Source organism: Ptychodera flava, chromosome 4 (genome assembly GCF_041260155.1).
Source record: "Ptychodera flava strain L36383 chromosome 4, AS_Pfla_20210202, whole genome shotgun sequence".
NCBI lineage: Eukaryota > Metazoa > Hemichordata > Enteropneusta > Ptychoderidae > Ptychodera > Ptychodera flava.
In genome coordinates, this window is record NC_091931.1 from 5,761,535 (window position 1) to 5,774,592 (window position 13,058).

The window sequence follows — 13,058 nt, forward strand, 5'->3', positions numbered from 1 at the left end:
AGTCTAGAGGCTTACTATATCGTACTTCATTCAGGAGAAAAACTTCCCGAGTACAGGGATTCACTTTGGAATCTCCATGTATATTTTACCAGCAACAGGAGAAAATGTAACCATTCGAATGCATGCATGGAGAAATACAAACACACATGAACACACCCATATGGAATACAACTTTTCTCTTATTCCATCTGGTACCATCAGCATCACACAGATCTTACTCACAACACTGCAACATCATACATAACTAGTCATAATACATAAAACAACTGCAATATTACTGTACATTCTTATATAAAAACATTCATTTTATTTTCCTCAATGTCAAAAAAGTAAAACTTTGTCAAACTACAGGAAGAGCAGAATCAGTTTCAAGTTTGTTGACCTTAGTGACCTTGACCTGAAATGACCTCATGCTTGCTTGGAGTTCATTATCTGTTAACACTGACACAACCATCTACTTTGTGAATGCAAAAATTTTCATATTCATGATGGTATGTATAATAAACTACTTTACAACATCTATTGCATATTTTTGAGACTACATACAGCTCTATTGCAGACGAAAATTTTGGCATGATCTACAAATATGTGGAATCCTCCATTTTTACCCAAAAATTTTTGAGATTTGCCAATTTTAAAGCCTAAAGAAAACAATATCTACATGTTAAATCCGTTTTTGACACCAAAGAACATTCAAAACCAAATACACCTCAAAAGCTTGAGTTCCTGATGATTATTTTGAGCAAAAATGAAGAATTCCAGTAAGTGCGGCTATTATATACAAAAGTGTAGTTCATTTCCCCATATTTCTATACAATGCTGGAAGATTATTTACAACTCTATTGTACAGCAGAAAAAGGTGCAGTTTGGGAAGTCCATTAATAATCAAACAGGTTTGGACTTTGCTGAAAATGAAAGACAGCTGACATGTGTGTCAAAGTCAGTCAACATGACTGGGTAAAATTCTGCCCACTGTACTCAACTCCCCAAATACTGCTTAACTTGCTTTTCTACTGCAATTTATACTGTCAGTGAAAGACACTGAAGACCTAAGGTGCACTTCATTTTGCAATGTAATCTTATAACAATTAACAATGTAAGACATTTTTATCATTCCCTACACTTTACTCAGAGTCTATTTCTCAAGAACTACATTTACCAATGTTATGTACTATCATCTGAAAAAGCTTGAAAAAGAGCTTTCAGAAAAAGAGAAATCGAGACTGTCTTAAGAATTGTACACACCTCCGGACTTACCAAGATCTCAAACCGCAAGGAATTCTGAAAATATAAATTTTAACTTTTGACAACACACACCTCCAGTTCTAATGGGAATTTCTGCCAATCTGAACTATGCTATGTATTCAGTAAAGTGTGCACTTCATCCAATAAAATGTGGTGCTACGGAACTATTTTTGAATCATTTCAAATGTGTGCAAATAAGAAATTTGAACTGGATGATATTGAGTATGTTGAAATTGATTTGTTTGCCTATGTGTCTTTGTTTCTACTTTCACTGAATTCCTTGATACAAGGCAAGACTGACTGAAATGTCTTCCCTGACGGAATGCTATGCTTCTTGTTGTCTGAATTTCAGACTTTTGAACACAAAATACCGACATATTCAGATCTAAAACTAATCAACAATATTGATGTTCAAAAATTTGGATAAACTAACAGACACCTTACCTCATATAAATTGCATGCTCAATTTGCTTGGATTGAACTGGTCATTGCAGATTTTTTTATAGAATTTTTCTCCAGAATAATGAATCGTAGGAAATTCTGTCAATGATAGCTGGAAGCCCATGCATAATTCACAGTGTTCTGAGAGACCTATCAAACTCCAGTGTCACCACAAATTTTAGCCATTGTCTTGGTCTTTCTGTACTGAATGTATCGAACAAGGGGTCATTCTGGCAAGTAATAAGCCAGCATTAGTCAGATGTACACTAAAAACACCATTACACAGTGAAAACTGAAAGAGATCATCTTTTTTCACAGCTTTGTGAGACAGCTAACTTTCTATTTGTTTGCCTTGTTACAACATACATTATTTTTGTAAAAGTCTTTACAGCATACAAAATGTACACACCTTATTGTTCAAGATTCATTAGGAAATTTTTCCAGCTCCAATCATTTAGAATACTGCTCAGTTGTTTTGACAAGCTTATTGGATTTAATACATGATTTCTTTTTTTTTAGATTATAAAAAATTGCAAAACTTACTTTTTTCAGGTTATTGTTCCCGTGATAAATCTACAAAATTAATGTGCATGGGGGATTCAACAGCATTACTTAATATTCACTTCTGATAAAAAAAAATACAAAATTAAAAAAAAATACTCAATATCTGCAGAAGATAATAATCCAGCGCATTCACAAACTGAACAAAAATTACTTTCACAAACTTTCACCGCAGATCATTTTAAAAAGTGGCTGACATTCATGGAACAGAAATAAAGAGAATTCCTGTGGTACAGAGTCAAGTTGATTGTGAATTACAAAGGAATGTTCATTTAGTTGTGAGCTCCTACATCTAATACATTATCAGGTCACATGATTAGTAAATAATTTTCTGAAAGTACCTTAATAGAAGGATTTTTGAGTCTACACAAATACTATTTTGAGTCTACAGACATACTATTTTGGCAAAAGATGAGGGTTTTCATGTACAATTTCAGCTGCACTTGACAAGTTCTCAATCAATACTAATGAGTCTTACAGTGCAGCAATTCTCCTTTGCATTTGTGGTCTAGTTGTAAGATAGGAGATAGGAATTTTTAATGTTGATAATTCAAATTTCTTTTCAAAATATTTTTGGTTAATATTCAATAATACTTTACATGACAAGATTGTATGGGTGATTCAGTTACACAGCAGTTTGAGAATGGAGCTACAAATATACATCCATACCTATCAAGCTATCTTAAGATTGGCTAAAAAAATGCAAATTTTCTTTTACCTAAGCCCACTTACTGGATGGATGAAATCTAATCAGCCTATCAGCTCTCCTTGTTCAACAACTACTTTACATGCTCGTTGATTACACCAGGGCAGTGTTTCAGATAACAGTCCATGATCAATTAGGTGTCTATGAAAGTACATGCTTAAATGTGACTTTGTAAAAGTGCTGGCTTCTTTCTACGATAATGCATTTATCTGGGTGTTCTGGTATGAAAATTTCCTGTAGACTTAACAGGCAGTGCACTAGAAATGAATATGTATCAGTACCACTACAGACACTTCACTTGGGAAGAAAGACAATCTGTCTTATTCATCTTCTTTGCAAGCAAGGAAAATAACAATTGTAGGGAAGAATACAAGAGGTAGTAACTGTTTGGCTTTTGAAGGCAAAGATGTAGCTATGTACATTAAAATGCAATGGACTGGTATCTCTATTGTGAGACATGATATACACGGTACTTGGGAAGATTACACAGCTGAGTTATTAAGTTTCTGTTAAAACTGGTAAAAAGTACACTTCTGGTTATGAGAACTAGACTTCAATGTCAAGAGTAATGGTATGGACAGAGTCAAGGCCTTGGAGCCTACACCACCTTAATTTCAGTTTAGTCAGTTACATGAGACGACTACACACCAGCTGCTAAAACATGCAGCGCTGAAAACGACTACACTAGTCTGGTAATTCTGCTCTTGGGGAACCTATTGTCATGCAGTGCCATCAGTGCCATGGATGAGGAAATCTATTGTCTTTATTTCCCCTTTTCTTGATTTGATTCAATGCAAACATAATTCAAATTATAGGGAGGCACCATCAAATGGTTCAGCCTGATTCAAAAAACACATGACTTTGAAATGACACAAAAATGTTAACCAAGAAAACAAATGAAATTATAATTATCATTATTTTGAATAAACTGAAAAAATACAGACTATTACTGACAAAAAGTCAGCCAGAAATTTCTTCTAAATCTTTCAAGCAAGCTGCCCTAGACCTATGAGCCTGGCATATGTAATAAGGTAGACGTGTAAAAATTCCACATATAAATGATGACATTTATGATATCATTGGGTAAGGTTACCCTGCATTTTGGAATGACAACAGACATTGTTCTGACATCCTTAGATTGTACACTTGATTGGTAGCAAGATATGTGTTTTATGAAGTACCCAGTAATTCTCAAACTGTTAACCTGATCACCCCCATCCCATGTAAACAGGTCCTGGCTCATCATTGACAACAATGGGTTTGGGCCAAACCATAGTGGTGAAAGGGTTAAACAATGCCAAAATGCTATGTTTCACTGTATTCTTTTTTTAACTTCTATTGACATGATTTCATCATCTTTGTATACTGCCTTCAATTGTTTATTTTCTAATTTTGCTTCTAGGGATTACCCGGAACTCTAACATGAAGCAGTTTCCTGCACTTCTGACACTATCAGGTGTATGAAATGCTCTCATTCTCTATAGTGCTGTCTGCAAAGCATTGAAAATGGTTGAAAAATATCCATGAAAACTCAGAAATTGCTGTATTCATTCTCACAATTACATCATGAACTCTTCATTACAGTTTTATCCTGTGTATTTCCAATTGCACACATCTACTGTAAGCATAACACACTAATTTTGGGTATTGTACATTGAATGTGACCTGTATTGTCAATCAAAACAACCTGACCTCATTGTCAATCAAAACATTGAATGTGACCTCTATTGTCAATCCAAACATTGAATGTGACCTCTATTGTCAATCAAAACATTGAACCTGACCTCTATTGTCAATCCAAACATTGAATGTGACCTGTATTGTCAATCCAAACATTGAATGTGACCTCTATTGTCAATCAAAACATTGAATCTGACCTGTATTGTCAATCCAAACATTGAATGTGACCTCTATTGTCAATCAAAACATTGAACCTGACATCTATTGTCAATCCAAAGGCGGGGTGTACTGGTTACAACTGTTTTACAGTGTAATACATTTTGTCATTGCAACATACCAAGATGTTGGGAATAATTCTGTTCCTAGGGGAAATATTTACGATCACACAATAAACATCTATATACTCTATTCAGGGATGCTATATCTATGTTGGTAGGATTTCTACATAATTTTCAGGTATGAGTCCACTTTTACCATCAAGAGTGCCTTCAAGCCAGCCTGGTTCCTTGGATGGATGAACTGTAATTAGAAAGAAGAGATGCACATGTTACTAATGGGTTGAATGAATATCGTTTATCTGTATTTAACCCTCTGAGTGCCGTAATTTTTCCCACCAATAGTTTAGCGCAACATTTTACTAATTTCATGAATTTTTCTGTGTGTTTTTTGATAATTTGGGATCAAATGGACATCACATTTCATTGGGTATAGTTGTTTATCAAAGTTTTGTCAAAAATCTGAAAAAACTGACTTGGGTATATTTTATGAAGGTGACTCAAATTGACTTTGGCGCTCAAAGGGTTAATAATTATCATCACCATTATCATCATCATCACCATCATGGTCATTATCATCATTATGGTCATCATCTTCATGATAAGGCCAAACAAAAAAAAATCGTGCTGTTCCAATAACCTGACCTACCTTATACTTTACCTGCCAACCCTAAACTTTTTAGAGCTACGTAAACACGGAAGTAAAAAAAAAGAAAGAAAAAACCCATAAAATCATGCATTCGTTACTTGGCATTTGATTTTTGCTTGAACGAGGATGTCTTTTATGTTTTTCTTCCTTTTATATGTATGCTACATTTTTCTGGAAATGTTGTGGCCAGTGTTCGACCGCCCTGAACCCCAGAAAAATTCATATTTAAAAATAAAAATATTTTGGAAAAAAAAAATTCTTGCCTACCTAACCTACCCTATTTTTGAAAACCATGTTATCGGAACAGCACAATTTATTTTTTTTGGCCTGATCATCATGGTCATACCTATCCTGAGTAGAATGTTCTCTGAAGTAAACTGAGCACATTTTTCAGGGGGAAATTTTAATCACAGTGACTGGTAAAATGAATAAGTATGAGTGTACATCCCACAACAAAATATGATTTTTATGGCTCTTTGGTCGATGTTGGAACGTCACAAGAAAAATAATGTATGTTGCAATGTATTGCATGCATGATATATACTGGTCTATAGAAAAGCCTTTACACTGTGTTTTCTTTTAATTTTTTTGAGAAAAATGTTTTAGGAACCTGTAAATGGGAGCTGATCTCAAACGATTTCTGAACAAATAAATAAATAAATAAATAAATAAATAAATAAATAATTAAATAAACACTGGCATTGAAGAATGCGTATAATTACAAATGTTTGATGAGACAATCTGCTAAGCACAGCAGGAATCCCTAAAGGCAAAATGATACATTCTTGATTTTCCTCTATGTTAAATACCGTTCACTGTCAATATATTTATGACTGCTGTGTTCAATTTGGAGAAGCTAGGCAAGGATGTGCTGCACTAATTGCAAAGCTAATAGAATGTGATAGTAGCTCTCTACATCAAACATGAACGTGAAATTGCTAAAAATTGAGATGGACTTTGAAAGGCAGTTATCAGTGATGTCACAAGTAACTGAACAGAAGTAGACAGAGCAAGGATGAAATGCTGCTTGACTTTTTTTACGTTGAAATGTTGCTTCCCTACAGCAATCCACACGTCCTGCCAGATACGGGTACTCACCATTGTAGATGATTTGGTTTGGTTGAAATGACAATTCAGAGTCATTCTCTGCTTCACATGCATACAATGTTCTCACACACATACCCGTAGTCCTGTGAAAACAATAAAACACAGCTTGTGACTACAGCCTACAATGAGAAGCTCAGAATTTTGGCATCTTCCTAACTATTACAGAATTTAAATATTTATTGTTTAGTGTGAGATCTTAATTCTACCATACTTGATAGATGGTCAATCCTTCGACTTTTCCTTTTAGTAAACATACTGGCACTAACATGGTTTTATTGAGTTTTGATTGGGTTTAATTCATTTAATTTACAGTGTTAATAAAAAGTTTGGCGATGTTAGAAAGAGGTACATTTATTATTTGCACAGGGATGATAGGAGGCAGAGGGCTGAAAACAACGAGTCAGAATGTTGTTTGACTTTTAGTTTCGTTTTCCCAAAACAGCACAACAGCTGTATCACAACTGATTTCCATCTCAAGTTACTGAGTTGTTGCAACAAGAAATGGTATCATTGTGTGCAAGGTACAGGACTGCTGAGATTGCAAAGGCTAGTCCTACTCGCATTCAGGGCAAGACAAGCTGTTGACAAAGTCCACACCAAATCAGCATTTCCTGAACCTTCAACATCCCAAAAAACCTTTGCATGACAGAACACAGGGAAAAATTACAGAAAACTATGGGGTTCTCGGAATACATCAGAAGGTAAATGACACTTACAACATTTATCCACGTAAGTGCCCATGCTCAGACAAGTGCCCACCCCAAACTTTCGATGAAAGTTTTCAAATTGAGGCAATGTTTAGGTGTGTGCCCACCCTGACTTTTCAGTGTTTTTGGGAATGGTAAATGAGAAATTTTGAGATCATTGTGTGTGAGTGTTGTTCAATCTACATTTTTGTTGCAATATGATGTCAAAATAAACCCAATAATCCAAATCATACAAGGTAATAAAATTATTCATATTTGATGCCCCTTAAAATGGCCGTTTGTTGTGTGTTCGACATCAGATAAATTGGACAACAAATTTTGAACAATGGAACATATGTCACACTTTATCTGCCTTCTTTTTGCTGACGATGAATCTTCATCATTTTTGAATATGTAGGGGTGGAGTCAGGGTAAGTGCCCCACCCAATTTCTGAAGAAAATAAATGCTCCACACCCTGGGTGCTTATGCGGATAAATACAGTATTGACAATTGATGTAATTACCAGTACATCTGTTCCTGGGCAGAGGAAGACCAACACAGAATCATTACGGTACGACTAAAATCCATATCAACCTTACATGCTAATCTCCATTAGCTGTAACTTGTGACATATTTTCCAGTATTTTCACTAATATATTATAGTAAATGTATTCTACACGATACATGTGTAATGTCACGTGTTATTACTGAGGTCTGAATTTTTAGCCTATTGATTTATAAACAATTATATCACATGATTGTAAACAGCGCAAACTATTGCCAGGCTAACAACTTGAATTTCAACAAACTTAAGGGGAAAAGAAGAAGTATTATTTTCGGAACGAAAATAAAAGATAGTGCAAGATTTTTAGGCCAGTAGATTATCTCCATTGATACTGACTCATTTTCTGTTGATTTGCATCCTGACAGAATGCTCACCAACATATTTAGCATAAATGAAGATGTGTATTTCAGAAAGTAGGCACAAGATGAAAAATAATGAAAACTATATCAAAAGTTACAGCTATTTTCCCATTCATAATAATTGACACTTCAGTATGGCTTATTCAGATCTGTGTCACACATACAATACATAAATTAAAATTAAATGTTACTGTGTAATTGCCGCAAGATAGTTAGTAGTGTTAATGTTAATTTCTGCCACACCGTTATGGGTAAGATTAATTAAAATTGTTATGTAAATAATATGAAAATGAAGGAACTAAAGAAAAATTAAAATATGATGAGACATACTTAAAGGTATCAGGTGTATCTGGCCTGTCAATGAAAGAAAAATTGATGGAAAATATAAAAATAACTGAATAAATAAACAAATAAACAAACAAACAAATGAGTGAGTAAAAAAACATATCTTCATTAATTATAATGTAATGAACGAAATAAAACAGTGATGACTGATTCTGCAAACATCATTATCTTTGCAATTCATTTCAAAAATTTACATAATGAAATTGACATTTTGTTGTTCATGTTATTTCACGAATGGTGAAAAGGATCCTGGTGTCTACTCACGTTGTAGGTGTACCAGTTCCACTAGCAGACAGTGATGATGAGGATAGTCTAGTCCTGTCTTCCCTAGAGGTCTTACTAGGTACACTTATTGGCCTGTAAGTACACAATGATGGGATGAGTCATTTCATGGAGGTTTTCTTTTGGTCAACCTTTGTGTATTCAGTGTGGCTTTATTCTCTATATCAGCATTGCCTGACCCCTACACCCTAATGCGTGTCTTTGATAGGGCTTTGTTCTCTATATCAGCGTACCCTTGTCCCTCTGGGGCCCAAGTGTATGTTTGATGTGGGTCTATCCTCCATCTCAGCATACCCTGGTCCCCATGCCCCCTCTGCACAACGCCCTGGCTAAAAGTGTTGTGGAATTGTTGAGTAAATGAAAAGACAAGAACATTGCCAATGCAATGGCATTTAGACAGTGTCAAATAGTATCCTAAAAATACAAATTCCATAAAGATAAACACAATTGATAAGATACATTTTTCTAACTAATCCTGCAGATGACACTGTTTTACTGATAATGATCAAGAGTCAATAATTGGTAATAAGAAGTGAAATATCAATGCAATGATGTAAAATCAAATAATAATATATTCTGTTTCTTGATGTTGTGAAGATGAAGTTATCGAGGTAGGTTTTAGTACCACCTAGTTCAATTACAAAATCACAGTGCCTTGGTGTCAACTTGATTGAACAGTGCCATAGTGACTACTTGGTTGTACTGAATCATACCAACACTGTATACTTACAAGTTATTGGGCCTTGCAGGAGGAGGTCCACTAATGCCACTGCTGTTTGATGAATTGGACGAGTTAGAACGAGCTGCGAATGAACAAACACACATGGAATGCTGGTCAGCGTGAAACACAGCCTCTTGGTTTTCCTAGCTGTTTGGAAAATTAACCCCTATTACACCATTGTACTGGCTGTTCAAGAAACCAGCTCCGAGATTCCAACAACCATGTTGACATGACCGATTTACAAGGCAACCTAACCAGATAAACCTGTGTATCCCCCGACCAGTGTGAGTTTGTTGTAAACCTTTCATTCTGGGGTAGCTGATGCAAGCATATTGAGCTTTGGTGAAAATGATGATAGTTCTTTTCAACCAAAGTTTGGTAGGGTGAGATGTGAGATAGATTAGCTATAAAAGGCTGTGCAAAACTGAGTGCAAAATCCAGAAGGGCAAAATAAATTTTTTTAATTCAATTATCTGCTTGGTGAGAGTGAGAAATATATGCAGAAGAGTGACGTACAATGTAAAAAATTGTACTCAAAAGATTGAAAGGACATGCACATGTTCTTATTAGACATCTAGAAAGAGAAAAAAAACACAAAAACAAATGAACATGCACTGAGTGGTGTGTGGTGTAGGGCAACTCAAAACCAGCAAGTACTTTCAAGTTAAGCAACCAAATCATAATTAAAAGGTGGTGTTCTCTCACCTTGGCGGTGTAAGGTGGGTGAGGACTCGAGTTGAACAATACTTACATCACCAATATAGACTGTGGGAAAGTTAACCGGAATATACACAATTAGAGCATGCAAGGTAACGGATCTCTACACGACATGCGGACAAGAAACGGGAAAGCTAGCAAACAAGTACAGAAGGTTGCTGTGATGTTGCTAGGAGATGGGGTGGGTAGTAGGTGATGAAGAATTACTTGGGGTTGTCGTGGTTATCATGAAGATGTAACAAAGGTGTTGTTACCATAAAGATGATGCATCAATGGCATCGACCTCCGAGCTGCAGAAGGTGCGTAAGTGTTGGCAAGGAAACAAAAATTAGTTTAGTAGTTAGTATTTGTGCAATTAAGGCTTGTTTGGAAGACAACGGAACTGAATCATCCAGCAGTGGGCTTTGCATGGCACTGTACCATTCACTCTCCCTTAGATAACACTGTACTAATTTTCACTTTACTTGTGCTACTGGAAGATATGCACCAGTCAATTTTGAAATTACCTTGAAATGTCCAGCAGAGCCCACTGCTAGGTAATATGGTTCTGTTTGTACTCTGTTGTTTAGATCAAGTTGATGCTATATTGAAGTGGCTTTGCTATTATCAACAGTGTGCTTGCTGCGATCATTGTAATTCATACAACCCTTATTGACGATGGACTTTTTCGTTATAACCACTGGGGAATTCTAGCTCTTGTCACTGCCGCACTAATATTGCAAAAAAGTGTTTTGAATTTTTGTAAAATAAACACAAGTTGTACGTTTTGGCAGTATATGACTAATGCAACTTTTACAGCAAAAACAACTGATCAGTGAATTTACAACAGCAAGATCACAAAATCTTCTTAGATATCACAATACCAAACTGGAATGTTGAAAGTTAATTGCAAGAATGGAGAGTTTTTTGAATAATGGTCTTGTCTGCGACTAGAATATGCATATCACGAGTGACTGCCACCTTATTTGTACTGTCAGCGAAAACAGACAACAGTCATCAGAGTGACAAGTCATTCAGATGTAAGTTGGAACTTTGCTTTGGTATGTAATTGACTACTTTGGGTAAATATTACAACAGTTTGGAGCAATGCTTAAATCAATGGAGATGTTAACTAGATTTTTTTCTATTCCAACTACAGTGTATAGCCCAAGGGAAATGCCACATTTTTTTATTTGAAAATGGCAGAATAAACAATGTAACCGTACAAAAGTGTTTTCAGACTGTTTTGAGATTGTAGGTTGGTTTGAAATTACCATGGGACAAACAGAGTCAATGAAGAAACAGGAGACAAATTCAATGGGTTTGCCTTGCAGTGTTGAGGGAGGTACAATATGAATCCATCGTCTGCAACAAGTTGCTCTGATAAATATGCATGCACCACAGCATGCAGTCCCAGATGACATCTGAAGTGTGGTGTTATTCAATAATGTTGTGTTATAATTACATTAATACATTTGTTAAATATCAGACTACCCTCGGAATGAAGTCAAGTCCCTCTATCATACATGCAAGGTTAATTTGAATTCCGACCAGCAAAACTGTCAACTAGGGATGCTGGGCAGAGATAAGGGTGAATGTTCCAAGTGTGAACACATATATTACTAAGGAATGACATCATTAACTTTGATGAAAAGGGGAAATGGTAAAACAGTCATGTTTTAAAGTTATTTGGGTTAAAAGACGGTCTGTACTGCATGCTGTTATGAATGTATGGTGGTCTGGATGACAATACAACAGATATGAAAACATCAAAGAGTTCTAGGAATGCTGTCAGTTTTCACATCACAACCACGGGAAAGGATAAAAGGAAATCATTTTAGAAAACACTACAGACAAAAGACAATTACCAGAGTTTTAAAGAAAGAATGCTACACACCAACACAGCAGAGAAATACAATACAAGGACACAGCAAACAACCGTGCAGACACTGCAAGAATTACAGAAATGCAGTAAAACAGTCTCTCCAAGACAGACCCAGGACAGACAATAAATAAAAGAAGAAACACAGAAATGATACATAAAGAGATTATAAAGTAAAATATTTGCAACTGAAACTTACAAACTGAAAAGTACACATCTGTGATACACGCAATGGAGCTGTTGGTGAATTCTGTATCGTAGTGTTGGTAACATTTACAAAACTATACATTTCTGTTGGGCAGGCATTACCGACATCACAGAATGTTCAATAACAAGCACTGCATACAAAGCTGTCTAAAGTGGACACGTGGCTGACAGAAATACCTCTGTTGTATTGCCAGTGCATAAATTAAATTGCACTGTAATACAGATCATAGGTCAAAATAAACCTTGATATGATCTAACAGACACATTTTTGCCAGCCACTGTTCAGTTTTAACAGACAGATTCCACAAAGCACTGCCCTGTAAGAATGTTGCCAAAGGACCTACTAACTCATACAAATTGCAGTCATGTGCAAACTCTAATGATATGCAAATTTATTCAGTGTTTCAACCATAAAATAGCAACATACAGCTATGCTAAATATTGCTGACTTAAAATGCAATCAAATTACAATAATTCTTGAAGGTAAATATTATAGACTGCTTGTTTAGAAACAAACAAATTTCTGGTATACATGAATATCCTGTCTCAAATTCACAATGCTAACATCGGGCAAAAAGCGGCAACATTCCTTGAGCGAAGACAAGATGCACACATTTACTTTATAAAACTGCGAACATTCAACAACAAGA

The 13,058-nt window shown here is 35.5% G+C and overlaps 1 protein-coding gene across 4 annotated transcripts in view; it reads right to left on the reverse strand.

The window, feature by feature from the left end:
- Positions 1-283: 283 nt before the first annotated feature.
- The window catches only part of LOC139130768 (rho GTPase-activating protein 26-like), an 84,446-nt gene continuing 71,671 nt past the window's right edge, over positions 284-13,058 (reverse strand). For 2 of the 4 annotated variants that reach the window (XM_070696560.1, XM_070696561.1), the window contains exons 22-28: positions 10,329-10,388; positions 9,633-9,705; positions 8,885-8,977; positions 8,606-8,629; positions 6,656-6,747; positions 4,695-5,152; positions 284-4,640 (exon numbers count right to left, since the gene is read on the reverse strand). In XM_070696560.1, the coding sequence (XP_070552661.1) occupies positions 5,058-5,152; positions 6,656-6,747; positions 8,606-8,629; positions 8,885-8,977; positions 9,633-9,705; positions 10,329-10,388 (437 nt within the window). In that variant the 3' untranslated portion in view covers positions 284-4,640; positions 4,695-5,057. The remainder of the gene's footprint in view (positions 4,641-4,694; positions 5,153-6,655; positions 6,748-8,605; positions 8,630-8,884; positions 8,978-9,632; positions 9,706-10,328; positions 10,389-13,058) is intronic. The other 2 variants (XM_070696563.1, XM_070696562.1) reach the window with 2 other exon arrangements.